The 19,138-nt window shown below is 43.2% G+C and overlaps 1 protein-coding gene across 8 annotated transcripts in view; it reads right to left on the bottom strand.

Annotated features, from left to right (window-relative positions):
• Positions 1-17,346: 17,346 nt before the first annotated feature.
• The window catches only part of LOC148867135 (putative LRR receptor-like serine/threonine-protein kinase At1g53440), a 45,865-nt gene continuing 44,073 nt past the window's right edge, over positions 17,347-19,138 (bottom strand). For all 8 annotated transcript variants that reach the window (XM_088978216.1, XM_088978219.1, XM_088978213.1 and 5 more), the window contains 2 exons: positions 18,946-19,096; positions 17,347-17,993 (listed from right to left, as the gene is read on the bottom strand). In XM_088978216.1, coding sequence (XP_088834342.1) covers positions 17,568-17,993; positions 18,946-19,096 — 577 coding nt within the window. In that variant the 3' untranslated portion in view covers positions 17,347-17,567. The remainder of the gene's footprint in view (positions 17,994-18,945; positions 19,097-19,138) is intronic.

Genomic DNA, 19,138 nt, shown 5'->3' with positions numbered 1-19,138 from the left:
CTAAACTAAAAGGAATATGGGATCAGTTAGATCAGTATACTAAAACTGACACTTGTGTATGCGGATCAACATGCAAAACGTTGATCAATATATTGGAAGAAAGAGAGAATGAAAAGGTCTAAAAATTTTTAATGGGCCTTGATGATCGATATGGTACAGTTAGATCAAACATTATAAGCATGGACCCACTGCCTTCACTCACTCGCTGCTTTGCCATAATATCAAGATAAGAATTACAATTGAAGGCAGGGCAGCGTGAAGATCCAAGGATACAAGCTGTTGCCTTTGCAAGCCAAGGCAAATTAGATCAAAGGGGTCAAACAAGAGAAGGGCGAGACTTTGCTGATCTAGTCGTAGTTTGTACTCACTGCAAGAGACCTGAACATGGCAAATCCCGTTGTTTTGAAATCATCAGGTACCCGGAACACTAGAAGAATTGAAATGGAGGTAAAGCAGGCCATGGTTAAGGACGAGGCAATGAAAATCGTGGAGGCAAGGGAGCTACTGCCAATGCCATCCAAGGCCGAGCAGGTGTCGTCACTGAAGAAGTGGGAGCATCAAACAACACTGTACAGATGTCGTCCCTCACGCAAGCCCAACTTGATCGTTTAATGCCTCTTTTGGGTACAGGTGATTCAGAAAACATGATCCATGATGCACTGTTTGGTAAGAATTTTTACTTGGTTTGCTTATCAAATTAGATTATTGATAGTGGTGCGTCACACCATGTTTCTAGTAATCTTAAAGCCTTTGAGAATGTTCGAGAGGCTGGAAGGGATGAAAGAGTCGTCATCCCAAATGGAGATTCTTTGAAAGTGAATAAAATAGGGGACATCATGATTAACAGACATATCAAATTGAAGGATGTTCTTTATGTTCCAGATTTTAAATGTAATTTGATATCTTCAAGAAAGTTAAGTGAAGATATGGGTTATGCTATTACTTACTATTTGAATATTTGTGTAATACAAGACCCCACCCGGTGGACACTGATTGGATCGGGTGATCTCAAGGATGGCATGTACTATTTGCGAAACACACAGAGTGCTCATGCAACGGCCGCCAAGAAGAATACAGAGGAATTGTGGCGCAAGCGTCTAGGACATCTTTCTGAGAAAAACTTATCGTACTTATCTGGAGTATCTGGAGTATGTGGTTTTGACCGTAATAGTAATTATGTTGAGCACTGTGATATATGTCATCATGCGAAATAGACACGAATTCCATTTCCTTTAAGCAACAATAAAGCTTCATGTGCATTTGAATTAGTACATTGTGACTTATGGGGACAGTATCATACTCCATCTCTCTCAGGAGCCCATTATTTCTTAACCATTGTGGATGATTTTACACGTACTACGTGGGTATATCTTTTGCATGATAAATCAGAAACTCAAAAGGTCTTCATGTCCTTTTGTATTATGGTTAGGAAACAATTTGGGGTTGATATCAAGATAGTTTGTAGTGACAATGGAACAGAATTCTTAGGGACTCTCAACGAATTCTTCCTCACCCAAGGAATCATTCATCATACCTCCTGTGTTGGGACACCGCAACAAAATGGGAGAGTGGAAAGGAAGCACCAACACATCCTCAATGTGGCAAGAGCTTTACGCTTTCAAGCCAATTTACCTTTGAAGTTTTGGGGGGAGTGTGTTATGGCAGTAGTTCATCTAATTAACTACACTCCAATCAGTGTACTAGGAGGCCACACACCATTTGAAGTATTGTTTGAAAAAACACCCAATTACTCTCACATTAAAGTTTTTGGGTGCCTTGCGTATGCCAAAAGGCAAGGCATTGGAAAGGATAAGTTTGGAGAACGTGCCGAGAAGTGTGTTTTCGTTGGTTTCCCATATGGAAAGAAATGATGAAAAATGTATAATTTGGAGAAGGGAGATATCTTTACATCCCGAGATGTACATTTCTATGAGGAAATCTTTCCTTTCAACAACAATGAGGCATTTAGAGGAGAACGACTTCTAAGTGAGGGGGAGCACATGATTGTGGAAGATGAAAACGAGCCATTTAGGGATAAGAGGAGTCTTGGGGCTAATGACGACCAGCATATAGGTACAAATGAGGAAGGCGTCCACACAACTGATGAGAAAACAAATTTGGAAGAGCATCAAGGAACAGGTGCGCCTGACCAAGCTGTAGTGAGCACACCACAAAGAAACGAAAATGAGCAATCTGTTAGGCAACAGGACCGACCTCAACGAGAAAGAAAACGCCCTGGATATTTAAGAGACTGTGTGTGTGATGCATTGCTACCACCATCCAACGTGAACTCAGTCCGAAAGGCGGCCGTAGGTAAGGCCCATTCTCTAACACACTACATTTGCTATAGTAAATTTAGTCCAACTCATAAAGCTTTCTTAGCGGCCATCGATTCTCATGATGAGCCAGCTAGTTATACATAGGCAGTCAAAGATGAAAGATGGATTGAGGCAATGGACAAAGAAGTTAAGGCCCTAGAAGAAAACAAAACATGAGAAATTGTGAGTTTAACTCCAGGGAAGAAAGTGGTCGGATGCAAATGGGTCTACAAAATTAAGTACAAATCGGATGGAAGCATTGAACGTTTCAAGGCAAGGTTGGTTGTACATAGTTTCACTCAAAGATGGGGAGAGGATTATACAGAGACTTACACTCCAGTAACAAAGCATGTATCTGTTCATGTCTTTTTAGCAATGGCAGTAGCAAAGGGATAGGAACTTCATCAAATGGATGTAAACAATGCATTTCTGCATGGTGACCTCAAAGAAGAAATTTACATGAAGCTCCCACCAGGCTTTAGCTCCAAAAAGCCAAATGTAGTATGTAGGCTACAAAAGTCTCTATACGGCCTAAAACAAGCCTCTAGAAACTGGTTCACAAAGTTGACAGCTTCCTTGCATGAGTATGGTTTCAGTCAATCCACTGCGGAAAGCACTCTCTTCATATACAGAAAGGGAAACATCTTTCTTGGTCTCTTAGTGTATGTTGATGACATTATACTAGCTGGGAACAGTTCAGAAACGTGTGCAAAGTTCAAGGCGTATCTCAACAGTTGTTTCAAGATAAAGGACTTAGGAAATTTGAAATATTTCCTTGGAATAGAAGTACCTCGGTCCACTACTGGGTTGTTTCTAAATCAACACAAGTTTGTTCTAGACATTTTGAAAGAAACTGGACTGACTGGATGCAAATCCATAGACACCCTAATTGAGCAAAATCATCATTTGGGGTACGACAATGGGGATTTTCATTCTAATCCAAATCAGTACCGAAGATTGGTGGGATGACTATTGTACTTGACAATCACGAGGCCCGACATTACATATGTTGTGCATGTGCTTAGCCAATTCGTCTAGCAACTCCGAGTTGAACATTGGAACAGCCTGATGCGTGTTCTGAGATATCTCAAGGGATGCCCAGGGCAAGGTATATTGCTAAATAGTGAGAATGATATGGTATTGCGAGGATACTGCGATGCAGATTGGGCAAGTTGCCATTTGACTAGAAAATCAGTAATGAGTTTGTACTTCCAACTTGGTTTTTCTCCTATTCTTTGGAGTAGCAAGAAACAGCCCACAGTGTCTAGATCCTTGGCAGAAGCAAAATATAGAGTCATGGCCATGGCTACTAGTGAAGTAGTCTGGTTGCGGATACTATTGAGTGAATTATTAACACCGCAATCAGGAGCCACTAGTCTTTTCTGTGACAACAATGCAGTTTTACACATTGCAAGTAATCCCGTTTTCCATGAGAGGACTAAACACATCGAAGTAGATTGCCATTTTGTACGTGAGAAGCTGCTTTCTGGCGAAATTTTACCACGCTACCTTCCATCACATTTACAGTTTGCAGATTTATTCACTAAAGGTCTTGGCAAGCGACAATTTCAATTTCTCCTATGCAAGTTGGGCATTTCAAACCTTCATGCTCCAACTTGAGGGGGAGTATTATGAAGTGAATAATATCCTCTGATTTAGGAAGGTGTACAATTAGGAAAGTGTATAATATCCTCTGAATTAGGGAGGTGTAAAAACCCAATTAAGAAAAGAGTGAATAGAGATAAAAGAAGCACAATGGCCCAACTGGGTTTCTCTTGAGTTCTGAATCACAATATAGAACAAGAAAAAAAGGAGAGGTTTTGAATTGAAAACACAAGATAAAAACAACAAAACCAACTAGGTATTTTTTCTCTATTCCGCTGAATTCTAATAGAGTTGCAATGAGATATTGACCATATTGATGAGAAAGGTCTTGGTGGGATTTGTTTTAGTGCAGGAAATGGAGAAGGGAGATCTCTCTAGTAGAGTTGCAAAAGTGATATGTAAATTTCTCTGTTTAAAATGTTGAGTCTTCAAATGAGATCAAAGAGAAGACGATGGTCTGTTGGAGAGAGAGAGAGAGAGAGAGGCTTAGCTAATATTTTAGAGATGTTGCATAGTTCAATTGGCCATGGTTGTAACCTTGGAAACAAGTTGGACACCCATCTGGGTCCCTCCATGAAAAACTCAGTTGGTTCGTAAAGGAACCTGTTATTTCTGAAAAACTCAATTGGTTCGTATAAACAAGTTGGATACCCATCTTTCAACCATGCAATTGATTCAGGTCTCAGGCCTTACACTAGAACTTGTTATTTCTTCATATGAGTTGGTTCGTGTAAAGGAAGTATTGAGGGTGGGTTTACATGAGTTGGATCGTGTAAAGGAAGTTTTGAGGGTGATAAAGTGTATGGTGGTTGAATGCTGCCTCTCTTCCATGTTGAAGTTTCTTTTAGGGTTGTTTTAGTAAAATTTTATATGAAATCAAATATAAAAGGATAAAATGGATATTTTGAAAAACCTAATGTATAAGTCAAACATTTTTCGTCTGGGTCAATGGGGAAAGAAGGTATATATTAGGCTTTCCAAAAAAGTCAGGGGAGGTTTTAGTTAAAGTAAAAATTTAGAAAAAGTTTTCGTCATTATCAGAAATTTAAGAGGAGGTTTTTATATTTTACTCTTTTTCAAAAAGTTCATTTTTATACATGCTTTTTATATAATTTAATCAATAAAAAACTAATTTCCTCAAAACATTTGTTTATACGATGCGATACGCGTCGTATATCATATTGAAACTTCCAATATGTAATAGGATGCCTGTAGTTGGGTTGATATAGTTGGGACAGTGCTTACACTCTGATGATATGTAATTGTCAAAAATACCCAAAACGAGAAAGAATGTAATTTTATTTTTCTTAATATTTTTGTTAAAAGAGATTTAAAGCCATTTACTTTTTGCCTTCCCTGTATCAAAAGTAAAGATGGAGTCTGCATTCCCTGTATGGCTGTATCAAAAGTAAAGCAAGGCTGCGTTTGTTTGCATTCAAAACCATTTACTTATTTAACAAAAAAGTAGAACAACTTAAGCAGCAAATTGAAAATTTTAAGTGAGAGATACTGCAGTCAAATAATAACAAACGGGAGAGTTCTACTTCCGGATATGTATATGTTGAGGCTTTTGTACATACTATAGAAGGGTTGAGTCAAGGGTGGTAACGAGTTGAGCTTTTCATGAGCTGTTCGAGCTCAGTTTCGTGAAAAGCTCGGCTTGGCTCGGTTTCAGCCAAGCTCAAACCTATTAGAGCTTGGCTCGTGGGTCTCGCAAGCCGGCTCAAATATATATAATATATATAATAATATATATAATAAAATTATAGAAAATAATATATATAATAAAAATATTATAATTATTAATTATTATAATTCTTAATTTTTAACATATAAAATAATTTTTTATATATAATTTTTATAAAATATTTTTATAATAAAATATATAATAAATATTTTTATAAAATATCAAACGAGCCGAGCCGAGCTCGAGCTTATGAACTTTTGACTTAAGCCAAGCTCGAGTTCAAGGTTCTGGCTCGAGCTCGAGCCTTATAGAATAGTCTCGAGCTGAGCACAAGCCTGGTACTATTCGGCACGGCTCGGCCCGAATCCACCCCTCGGCTGACCCAACGATCTTGTTCATTAAAGGCTTTTGTACATATGTTGCTCGAACTATCAATCTTTAGGGGTGTAAAAGGTTCGAATTCGAATCGGACCAGACAACATCTGAATTCGTATTTGATTAAAACATTCGATATCCGAATTTGAATCTGATTAAAAAATTCAATATCCAAATTCGAATCGATATCTGATGGATGGTGAAAATTAATATTCGAATCCGAATCCGATTAAATATTCGAATATTCGATTCGATTCGGTTCGAATTCGACTAATTAATTATTTTAGGTAATTAATAAATATAAAAATAAATATTTTATTTATATAAAGTATATAAATATATAAATTATTTATATAATTTAATTGTTATATATAAATTATATAAAATATTTAAAAATTTTATATATTATATATAAAATTAAATAATCGGTTGAATTCGGATATTTATCGAATCGAAATAGGTCATATCCAAATTCAAATCCGATTAACTATTTGGTATGAATAAGATATCTGAATTTGACCGCTTAAATACTCAAATTATCTAAATTCGATTCGACTATGCCCAATTTCAAATTCAAAATCGGATTTTTGAATACCGTTAAGATCCCTATCAATCTTCCTTCACTATTGGACTACTCAATTAGGCGTCTCGACTACTCAATTTGACATTATAAAATTTTTTGATTGTGCTGTTAACGGTTTTAAACAGTGCAGTAACGGAAGTCCTGTTTATGTTAAATATGTAACTATCACGATGTTCCGTATAGATAATACCCACATCTCATATTTCTTATGAAGAATAAGATTTACAAAGGCTTCTTAGTCTTCAATCCAGCAGCCTGGTTTCTCACAAAATATGATTGCTATTTAGACAGATTTTAGTCTTCAAATCAAGTACTCTTTTTAGCTTAGCAAAACAATCATATTTCCCTTTATTTGTTGTCACCATCAATGGAGTTGAAATCTGAATATTGTAATTAACTCTTGAGGATAACATGAGAGATGATGAAAAAAGAAGATGAAAAGGAGGATTTGGTTGAGTTGAACAAATTCTGACTCCAATAACCGAACTAAAGTGAGAAGGCCCCTCATGGATTAATGGAAACCACACAATATAAATATATAATTGGGGTTCTACAGACAACCATGGTCCACTGTCCTAAGTCCTAACTTCCCAGAATTAACCTCCCAACTTTTCATGCAAAATATCTCTCCTCTTTTATAGGGATCTATTGCTTTTGGCTCTCCTTGATTACTCTGTTGGTTAATCGAAGTCCAAATGCTTGAATTAAAATCTATTCCACGGTTTTCCACTTTCTACTTTTCTTCTCTACCTACCTTCTCTAACAACTCTTGTTGGCATTTGTATCTGTTAATTTTTGTTGAAATCAATCCTTCCTCGTGCGTCCATGTATATATATTATGAAGTTATCATCATCTTAAGTTGACGTGGGATTAGGTCTCTAATCCCGGCTTGTTTTTACTTTTTTAATAGCTTGATTTTCGAAAGGCCAGATATGTTGTGATTTCAGATAATTAATTATGCTTGGTTAATGATCTAACCGTTTCTGGTCATGTGCTAATTTTTTGTGGTATATCAATTTTTTTTTGGCCAAGTGCCTCGTCATTTGACTTGCTCCCAGGAGAGGACGGTGGAGCTCCTTGGTGGTGAGTTACTTGGTGATGAGCTCCCTAGTGGTGAGCGATTTGGTGGCGAGTTCCCTGGTGGTGAGCTACCTGGTAACGAGCTCCCTAGTGGTGAGCTACCTGGTGACGAGCTCCCTAGTGGTGAGCTGCCTGGTGACGAGCTCCTTGGCGGTGAGGTGCATGGTGACGAGCTACCTGGTGGTGAGCCACCTGGTGACGAGCTCCTTGGTGGTGAGCTACCTGGTGACGAGCTCCCTGGTGGTGAGCTACCTGGTGACGAGCTCCCTGGTGGTGAGCTACCTGGTGACGAGCTCCCTAGTGATGAGCTGCCTGGTGACGAGCTCCTTGGTGGTGAGCTGCTTGGTGACGAGCTACCAAGTGGTGAGCTACCTGGTGACGAGCTCCTTGGTGGTGAGCTACCTAGTGACGAGCTCCCTGGTGGTGAGCTACTTGGGTGGACTCGTCATTTGACCTACTCCTAGGCGGCCTGTAACTCGGGATGGTGGAGCTCTATGGTGTAGCGCAACCTGACTACCCTCTGCATGAGGTGATCTCCTCTCCTTTGTATGCGGCGGGAGCTGAGGGACCTGCGAGAACTCCATCTTTTCCTCCTCTTTGTAGGTGGCGGGAGCTAAGGAACCTGTGAGAACTGAATCAGAGGACCTGGGGGTATTTTTCCGATGGGGACTCTCCGATGCCTAAGTTAGCATTCTGATTGTAGGGAGCTTGGAGAGAAATGAGAGAGATAGAGAGCATGGATTACCTCCATTTTCCATTTTTTCTCTCTCCTTGTCTTTGGGGGTCGGAGTCCTTATGTAGTGGTGTCTTGTCAAATCAGTTGTAACGGCCTCTGTCAAGTTAGGCGTAACCGCCTCTGTCTCTCTGCCGCAGCTGTTACCGCCAGAGCTGAGGTGGCGGGTGCAGGCGGCTGCTGTAGAGTATGGCTCTGCCAGTCAAGGGACAGCTCTCAGGGCTGGAGGCACGGCGCCGCCTGGTGAGAGACACGGGTGCAGGTCTCCGGATCTGTCAGGTATGGTTGTCAGGCAAGAGATCTTCCTACGATATGCCGAGCTGCCTCTAAGTGGCGAGCTCTTCGTAAGACGCCAGGCTGCCTATGGAATGGCTAGCTGCCTGTGCCGAGCTGCCCCTAGCTATACCGAGCTCCCCGAGCTATGCCGAGCTGCTTGTGGCAAGCTCTGTCGAGCTGCCTATGGCGAGCCATGCCAAGCTGTCTGTAAGTGGCAAGTTGTGGCAAGCTATATCGAGCTGCCCGAGCTGTTTGTAAGTGGCAAGCTTTGGCAAGCTCTGTCGAGCTGCCTAGTTGTCAAGAGGCTGCACTTTATTTGCATGAGGTGTCAGGTGTCACAATTTCACTAGAGGGCCAAATTCGCCCTCATCATTTGCTCCCCACTCCCGAGCTGAGAGTTACTCAACGAAGGGAGTAGATTTCTTCTTTTGGCCTGTAAGTCGACGAGCTAGTAAGTGTTGATCCAATTCCTTAGGCTTTGGGAGCTGCCTGTATGTGGCGAGCTGCCTGCCAGTGGCGAGCTGCCTGTAAGGTGAGGAGGTCTCCGCCGGTTCAGTAGTGTAGCCCTTAGGCTCTAGGGGCAACTTATAGTTCACTTTTGCTGATTTTGTTCATCTGAGGAAACGACTGGGTATTTAGCAATAGTGTGGCCCATAGGCTTTGGGAGCGACTCATAGTCCACTCTTCTTGACTTTGCCCATGTTGAAGAGGTGACTGGGTCTTAAGCAATTGTGTGGCATGTAGGCTTTGGGAGTGACTCATAGTCCACTCTTCTTTGACTTTGCCTGTGCCAAAGAGGCGAATGGGTCTTAAGTAGTAATGTGGCCCGTAGGCTTTGGGAGTGACTCGTAGTCCACTCTTTTTTTACTTTGCCCGTGCCGAAGAGGCGACTGGGTCTTAATCAGTAATGTGAACCATAGGCTTTGCCTGTGAGGTGTCGAGCTGCCTGTGAGGTGTTGGGCTAACCAAGTGCCGAGCTACCTGTGAGGTGCCGAACTGACCAGGTGTTGAGCTGCCTGTGAGGTACCAAGCTGACCAGGTGTCGAGCTACCAGGTGCCGAGCTACCAGTGAGGTGCTGAGCTAACTAGGTGTCGAGCTGCCTACGAGGTGCTGATCTGACCAGGTGCCGAGCTGACTAGGTGGGTGCCTTAGATCTATGATTGCACTGTATCAGCTTCGTAATTCTGGTCACCCACTCCTACAAGAAGCTACTAGGAGCTCGACCTTTGGGGGCAACACTACTAACTTTAGGTCGCCAGCTCACACGGGAGCCTTGGAAGGCTCAACCAATAAGGGCGCCTATGTAGTCTGTTGGCCGCCAACTCCCGCGGAAGCCACGAAGAGCTCATCTTTGTAAGGGGGGACCTTGCGAAGAGGACTGATGAATCTTTATCTGAATTGAAAGTAAACTTAGTCTGTTATCTCCCTACGTAGTCTTTGAGTTCATAAAAAATGTAAGCTATAAAGCGAGAGCTTCAATTTCTAAAAAGTGAGGACATAGCTTTCTGGAAGAAGAGGACTAAGCTTTTGTAAGATGAGAACTTAGCTTTTGTAAGATAAGAACTTAGCTTTTTGTAGCGTGTTCCCACAGACGGCGCCAAATCTTTGATGTAACCGTTTCTGGTCACGTAGCAATTTTTTGTGATGTATCAATTTTTTTTGGCTAAGTGCCTCATCATTTAACCTGCTCCTAGGAGAGGATAGTGGAGCTCTCTGGTTGTGAGCTACTTGCTGACGAGCTCCCTGGTGGTGAGCTACTTGGTGACGAGCTCCCTAGTGGTGAGCTACCTGGTGATGAGCTCCCTGGTGACAAGCTCCCTGGTGGTGAGCTACCTGGTGACGAGCTCCCTGGTGGTTAGCTACTTGGTGATGAGCTCCCTAGTTGTGAGCTACCTGGTGACGAGCTCCCTGGTAGTGAGCTGCCTGGCTGGTGGTGAGCTACTTGGGTGGACTTGTCATTTGACTTGCTCCTAGGCGTCCTGTAACTCGGGATGGTGGAGCTCCCTGGTGTAGCGCAGCCCGACTGCCCTCTGCATGAGGTGATCTCCTCTCCTTTGTAGGTGGCGAAAGCTGAGGGACCTATGAGAACTCCATCTTTTCCTCCTCTTTGTAGGCGACGGGAGCTGAGGAACCTGCGAGATCTGAATCAGAGGACCCGAGGGTATTTTCCCGGCAAGGACTCTCCGATGCCTAAGTTAGCATTCTGATTGTAGGGAGCTTGGAGAGAAATGAGAGAGCTAGAGAGCAGGGATTACCTCCATTTTTTCATTCTCTCCCCCTTGTCTTTGGGGGTCGGAGTCCTTATATAGTGGTCTCTTGTCAAATCAGGTGTAGCAGCCTCTGTCAAGTCAGGCGTAACCGCCTCTGTCTCTCTACCGCAGTCGTTACTGCCAGAGCTGAGGTGGCGGGTGCAGGCGGCTGCTGCAGAGTACGGCTTTGCTAGTCAAGGGACAGCTCTCAGGGCTGGCAAGCACGGCGCCACCTAGCGATAGACGTGGGCGCAGGTCTCCGAATCTGTCAGGTACGGTTGTCAGGTAGGAGATTCTCCTGCGATACGCCGAGCTGCCCCTAAGTGGCAAGCTACTTGTAAGTGCCGAGCAACCCCAAAGTGGCGAGCTCTTTGTAAGACTCCAGGCTGCCTGCAGAGTGGCCAACTGCCTGTGGCGAGCTGCCTATGTCGAGCTGCCCCTAACTATACCGAGCTCCCCGAGCTATGCCGAGCTGCTTGTGCGAGCTCTACCAAACTGCCTATGGCAAGCCATGCCGAGCTGTATGTAAGTGGCAAGCTGTGGCAAGCCTTGCCGAGCTGCCCAGTTGTCAAGAGGCTGCACTTGGTTTTCATGAGGTGCCAGGCGTCACAATTTCACTAGAGGGCCAAATCCTTGATGTAATCGTTTATGGTCACATACCAATTTTTTGTGATGTATCATTTTTTTTTTTTTGCTAAATGCCTTGTCATTTGACCTGCTCCGAGGAGAGGATGGTGGAGCTCCCTGGTGGTGAGCTACTTGGTGACTAGCTCCTTGGTGGTGAGTTACTTGGTGACAAGCTCCCTGGTGGTGAACTACCTAGTGACGAGCTCCCTGGTGGTGAGCTACTTGGTGACGAGCTCCCTGGTGGTGAGCTACCTGGTGACGAGCTCCCTGGTGGTGAGCTACCTGGTGACGAGCTCCCTGGTGGTGAGCTACGAGCTCCCTGGTGGTGAACTGCTTGGTGACGAGCTCCCTGGTGGTGAGCTACTTGGTGACGAGCTCCCTGGTGGTGAGCTGCCTGGTGACAAGCTCCTTGGTGGTGAGCTATTTGGGTGGACACGTCATTTGACCTGCTCCTAGGTGGCCTGTAACTCGGGATGGTGGTGCTCCCTGGTGTAGCCCAACCCGACTACCCTCTACATGAAGTGATCTCCTCTCCTTTGTATGCGGCGGGAGCTGAGGAACCTGTGAGAACTCCATCTTTTCCTCCTCTTTGTAGGCGACGGGAGCTAAGGAACCTCTGAGAACTGAATCAGAGGACCCGGGGGTATTTTCCCGGCAGGGACTCTCCGATGCCTAAGTTAGCATTCTGATTGTAGGGAGCTTGGAGAGAAATGAGAGAGCCAGAGATCAGGGATTACCTCCATTTTTCCATTCTCTCCCCCTTGTCTTTGAGGGTCGGAGTCCTTATATACTGGTGTCCTGTCAAATCAGGCGTAACAACCTCTGTCAAGTCAAGCATAACCGCCTCTGTCTCTCTGCCGCACCATTACTGCCAGAGTTGAGGTGGTGGGTGCAGGCGGCTGCTGTAGAGTACAGCTCTGCCAGTCAAGGGACAACTCTCAGGGTTGGCAGGCACGGCGCCTTCTATCGAGAGACGTGGGCGCATTTCTCCAGATCTGTCAGGTACAGTTGCCAAGGAGGAGATTTTCCTGCAATACGCCGAGCTGCCCTAAGTGACGAGCTACCTATGTCGAGCTACCTGTAAGTGCCGAGCTTCCCCTAAGTGGCGAGCTCTTCGTAAGACACCAGGCTACCTACGGAGTGGCCAACTGCCTGTGGCGAGCTGCCTATGTCGAGGTGCCCCTAGCTATACCGAGCTCCCCGAGCTATGTCGAGCTGCTTGTGGCGAGCTATGCCGAACTACCTGTGGCGAAACATGCCAAGCTGTCTATAAGTGGGTTGCAAGCTCTACCGAGCTGCCCAGTTGTGAAGAGGCTGCACTTGGTTTACATGAGGTGCCAGGTGTCACAATTTCACTAGAGGGCCAAATCCGCCCTCATTATTTGCCCCCTACTGCCGAGCTAAGACTAACTCAGCAAAGGGAATAGGTTTCTCCTTTTGGCCCGTAAGTCAACGAGCTAGTAAGTGTTGATCCAATTTCTTAGGCTCTGGGAGCTGCCTGTAAGGTGAGGAGGTTTCCACCAGTTCAGTATTGTAACCCTTAGGCTCTGGGGACAACTTATTGTCTACCTTTTCTGGTTTTGCCCATGCTGAAGAAGCGACTGGGTTTTAAGCAGTAATGTGGCCTGTAGGCTTTGGGAGCGACTCGTAGTCCATTCTTCTTGACTTTGCCCATGCCGAAGAGGCGACTGGGTCTTAAGCAGTTTTGTTGCCCATGCCATAGAGGCGACTGGGTTTTTCAGCAATAATGTGGATCGCAGGCTTTGGGAGCGACTCGTAGTCCACTCTTCTTGACTTTGCCCATGCCGAAGAGGCGACTATGACTTATGTGGTGCCAAAGTCTCTTCTTGTGAGGTGCCGAGTTGACCAGGTGTCGAGCTGCCTGTGCAGTGTTAGGCTGACTGGGTGTCGAGCTACCTTTGAGGTGTCGAGCTGACCAGGTGTCGAGCTACCTATGCAGTGTCGGGCTGACCGAGTGCCGACCTACCTATGAGGTGTCAGGCTAACTAGGTGCCAAGCTACCTGTGAGGTGCCGAGCTACCTGTGCAGTGTCGGGCTGACCGGGTGCCAAGCTACCTGTGAGGTGCCGAGCTAACCAAGTTCCGAGCTACCTATGAGGTGCCGAGCTGACCAAGTGGGTGCCTTAGAGTTATGATTGCACTGCATCAGCCTCGTAATGCCGGTCACCCACTCCTATAAGAAGCTACTAGGAGCTCGACCTTCGGGGGTAGCACTACTAACTTTAGGTCACCAGCTCACACAAGAGCCTTGGAAGGCTCAACCAGCAAGGGCGCCCATGAAGTCTGTTGGCCGCCAACTCCCGCGGAAGCCGCGAAGAGCTCATCTTTGTAGGGGGACCTCACGAAGAGGACTGACGAGGTTTTATCTGAATTGAAAGTAAAGTTGGTAGAGCTGCTTAGTCTGTTAGCTCCCTGCATAGTCTTTGAGTTCATAAAAAATGGAAACTATAAAGCGAGAGGACTTAACTTTCTGGGAGAAGAGGACTTAACTTTTTGTAGGATGAGAACTTATCGTTTTGTAGCATTTCCCACAGATGGCGCCAATTGATATAACTGTTTCTGGTCACGTACCAATTTTTTGTGGTGTATCAATTTTTTTTGGCTAAGTGCCTCGTCATTTGACCTACTCCCAGGATAGGATGGTGGAGCTCCCTGGTGGTGAGCTACTTGGTGACGAGCTCCCTAGTGGTGAGCTACCTGGTGACGAGCTCCCTGGTGGTGAGCTACGTGGTGATGAGCTCCTTGGTGGTGAGCTACCTGGTGACGAGCTCCCTGGTGGTGAGCTACGTGGTGACAAGCTCCCTGGTGGTGAGCTACCTGGTGACGTGCTCCCTGGTGGTGAGCTACCTGGTGACGAGCTCCAAAGTGGTGAGCTACCTAGTGACGAGCTCCCTGGTGGTGAGCTACGTGGTGACGAGCTCCCTAGTGGTGAGCTACCTAGTGATGAGCTCCCTGGTGGTGAGCTACCTAGTGATGAGCTCCCTGGTGGTGAGCTACTTGGTGACGAGCTCCCTAGTTGTGAGTTGCCTGGTTACGATCTCCCTGGTGGTGAGCTACTTGGGTGGATTCGTCATTTGACCTACTCCTAGGCGGCCTGTAACTCGGGATGATGGAGCTCCCTGGTGTAGTGCAACCCGACTGCTCTCTGCATGAGGTGATCTCCTCTCCTTTGTAGGCGGCGGGAGCTGAGGAACCTGTGAGAACTAAATCAGAGGACCCGGGGGTATTTTCCCGGCGAGACTCTCTGATGCCTAAGTTAGCATTCTGATTGTAGGCAGCTTGGAGAGAAATGAGAGAGCTAGAGAGCAGGGATTACCTCCATTTTTCCATTTTTTCTCTCTCCTTGTTTTTGGGGATCAGAGTCCTTATATAGTGGTGCCCTATCAATTCAGGCGTAACAGCCTCTGTCAAGTCAGGTGTAACCGCCTTTGTCTCTCTGCCGCAGCTGTTACTGCCAGAGCTGAGGTGGTGGGTGCAGACGGCTGCTGTAGAGTACGGCTCTGCCAATCAAGGGACAACTCTCAGGGCTAACAAGCACGGCGCCGCCTAGCAAGAGACGCGGGCGCAGGTCTCCGGATCTGTCAGGTTCGGTTGTCAGGTAGGAGATCTTCCTGCGATACGCCGAGCTGTCCCTAAGTGGCGAGCTACTTATGCCGAGCTACTTGTAAGTGCCGAGCTGCCCCTAAGTGGCGAGCTCTTCGTAAGACGCCAGGCTGCCTGTGGAGTGGCCAGTTGCCTATGTCAAGCTGCCCCTAGCTATACCGAGCTCCCCGAGCTATGCCAAGCTGCCTGTGGCGAGCCATGCCGAGCTGTCTGTAAGTGGCAAGCTGTGGTAAGCTCTGCCAAGCTGCCCGAGCTGTTTGTAAGTGGCAAGCTTTGGCAAGCTCTACCGAGCTGCCCGAGCTGCCCAATTGTCAAGAGGCTGCACTTAGTTTGCATGAGGTGCCAGGTGTCACAAGTATTTCTTACTTAGAATCTCATTATAAAAATCAAATTTTAATAAGGAATTGAAAATATTACTTTTAAGAAAGAATGATTTTTGGTTCAAGTTCATGGGCCCGGCTCGGATTTTACTTTTGCCAAAATTCTATTGGGCCTAGACCAAAGCCTAGCCCAAGACAATATAAAATTGGGCTCAAAGCCAACCCGTGAACATTCAAGAGTATAATTTTAACCAGATATGGTCAAAAAGGGTTCTAAGTTAAATAACGAACGTAACTAAATATTCTCTGTTACACATCGATTCATGCAATAAAAAAGGTTAAATAGTGCTGGGGCTGCAGCCTGCAGGAATATATTATAGTGGTATGTTGATTCCCTACGGCAAAGGAAGGATTAAGAAAGAATAAATGGTAATGGCAAAGAGAATATCGTAAAAGATTGAAAATATAGCAGAAATATTACAAATTCTTCTGTTTTCCAAAATAAATGCAGTCTTTATAATTAAAATGTTATACATTTTTTTCCATTTACAATAAAAAAATTATGAGGGACAGAAAGCAAAATTTTGCTGGAAAAAGAGGGTGAAAATACAACTCGGTTTTGCAATCAAAGCGTTCAATGCATTATCATAAACCCAATTTGAATCAGAAGTTATGTCATGGTGGCCACAGCAATACATCTATTTTGGAACCATCGTTGACCCCAACAGTCGGATTATTGGGTTTGGGAACCGTCTAAATAACCGGTTCCATTTTAATTAAACTTAGTCCTTTGCCAGAAACTATTGACTTGGTCAGTGACCCACTGGCCCAGGTGATTAAAATCATTGACTCATTTGACCTGGATTACAGTTTTTGGCTTTTTTTTTGTTTTAATTATATAACATGCTCAACATGAAAAGATGCAGCAAGCCACGTCAAAAGATGTTGGTCAAGCATTGTACATTTATCTATCTACTATCCATGTACCTATCGATCTACTTATGTCATTATATTTAATAGTTAACTTTTTTTAAGTATTGTCACTCTATGTGATCAAATTTCATCACCTGTGTAGGTTAGCCTAAACAAAACTTGTAAAGGAGGCCAGATCTCTTGGAAGCAAAAACTCTAACAACATAAAATCCATCCGCACAAAGAAAATCTTTCATACCTATCTCAAATTCATGAGAAGATAAGTTCCAAATATGCAGTTGGTTGCCAATGCTTGCAGAGTATTTACAGGGTTTTTACTTTCATGAGATCTTGTCACCCTGAAAAAGTCAAGTTGGACAGGGTCAAGTTGAAGTTCGGGTCAAGATTAGGGTTAAAAAATATGAACTCAACTTTAGTTTGAATTAAGCAAGGTGCCAACTGGCCATTTGGCAAGGTGTTTGCCTGGACTTGGGATTTAATCATACTTGACTAAGGTTGGGGGTATGAATTTGGGAATGGACTAACCCCCCCCCCCCCCCTCTTCAAAAAAAAAAAAAAAAAGATGGATACAAGCAATTTATGTGAATCAGAACGTACTTCCATAAAAAATGAAAGATTGCCTTTGATTTAATTAGCAACATTGTTGTTATTTATTTTATTAATAATATATGTCAACACACTCATTTTAAAAATTTGTCTAATTCTTTTCTGCATGCTTAACTGAAACAGAAACTGGTCTTATAGAATATTGATTAAATTACTTTTCCATAATCTCGTTTCCTCAGTCTGTATTTCTTGATTCGACTTGAGATGTAATAAAAAAATCTACTTGCTGTCCAACTTCACCATTTTTTAATCCTTGTGAATATCAATGTTCACTATGGTTCGACTACGACGGGATAGTTCATATTGGCATTGGGCAATGGGCAGCAATCTTTGACAATCAAAGGATAACTCTCCATTTAATGTAAGCATGAAGGTATTAAGCATGGACAATCTGATATATACAATTTAGGTCAGTTGTATCCTTGCTAAATTATAAATCAAGTTGATTATTCAAACATTTCACATGAACTTACATTAAAAAAAAAAAACGTTAAGATGGCATTTTTCATTTTTCTTTTTATTTTTTGTAATTGCAGCTTCTTAATGGTATTCAATTTAAGCTAATGTCATTAACATCATGGATAAGTTTCCTTTCATCAGATTGGTCTTCATTCTCTTCATTGTACTGGAAAGACGTAGTGGAACCAAACCTGGGATCATCCGTGGATATGCTCTTCTGCACCCAACTTTCTTGAGATGTTCCTGAGATGTACGATTGGCTGTCCTGCGAGAACTTCTCAAAGGCTCTTAACCTCAATTCATCATTCATGGAGCTTTGATTAAGTGGAGCTTCTACTGGAATTTTTCCTTCAAGCATGCTCACCACACTGGACATGGTTGGCCTGAGAAAAGGAGATGGACCGGTGCACAAGAGAGCCAAACTCAACATCCTTAATGCCTCTTCTTTGGAATAGCGTGATTCGAGGGTTGGGTCAACAAGCTCTAGGAGATTATCCTCCTCTTGTAATACATAGGCCTGGCATTCCATCAGAAAAGAAATTGTATTTGTTTTTGTTTAATCAAAACTTCCTTATATCATTGGGGCAGATGAGATTGTTAATCCATCATTAGATTTATTGCTCAACCAATTTGAAAAGAACAAAGAAAAAAATAGTCCAACTAAGTTATTGAAGATTGCTTCTCATAAACACCAAAAGAATGTACAAGTTAGCTATGAAACTAGGAAGACATTTCACCGTAGTTTTTTATACAGTATTTGACTTCTGCTACAGTACAACAGGTACAAAATCCAATCATAAATAAATACACCAGAAATCTGTACAGTAACCAGATATATCATGAATTAGATTTTGTAGCCCAGTGTACATGTCTTGTTTGTAGATTCAGAGCCTTAACATTGACATTATGCATATATTAATTCATTTTTTTTGAAAATACATGCAACTATGCATTTTCAGATGTAAAAAGAAGACCAAGTTTATCAATTACACACACACATTAGATTTTCAAATTATGTTTACCAGACAAGAATGCAGCTTTATCTGTTCTTTTATCATGTTTGCTTGACCATGTATATGTACGTGTGTATTAACTCTTGATACTAATTTATACATGAATTTTCCTGTATCAACTTATCCTCCATAAATATTAGCTATTGTGTTTGATTACCTTGTCATGTAATGATACTTATTTATTTATTCATTCATTTATTTTTGAAAGCCGTGTAATGAATTTAATGATAATAAAGTTTAACTAACCAGATGAAGTAAACAAAATTGAAGAATAAATAATCAAATTAGCAGGATCTATATTTTAGTTAAGCATATAAAATGCATAGACCAACATGCTTACCTGCTATGTCAATAAAAATAACATGCATTGACAGATAAATATATCATGACTGATGAATTTCGTATAGAAATGACACGAAGCTGTATGATTAAAAACTGAAATAATGCTCAGCTTACCCAATCGAGAAGATAAATAAAATCCTCCTTTGGCCTATAACTTGTGTTGCTCTTTCCACTTACAATCTCTAACAAAACAACTCCAAAGCTGTAAACGTCTGCTTTGTCTGTCAAATAACCCCTCATTGCATACTCAGGAGCCATATATCCTCTACAGAAGGAAAAAAAATCACGTTTTACTGTTTAGCATGGG

This window comes from Nelumbo lutea, chromosome 3 (genome assembly GCF_056320005.1).
Source record: "Nelumbo lutea isolate HS-2025 chromosome 3, American lotus-T2T, whole genome shotgun sequence".
Taxonomy (NCBI): domain Eukaryota; kingdom Viridiplantae; phylum Streptophyta; class Magnoliopsida; order Proteales; family Nelumbonaceae; genus Nelumbo; species Nelumbo lutea.
The sequence above is the reverse complement of the archived record's forward strand: the minus strand, read 5'-3'. Positions and strand labels throughout refer to the sequence as shown.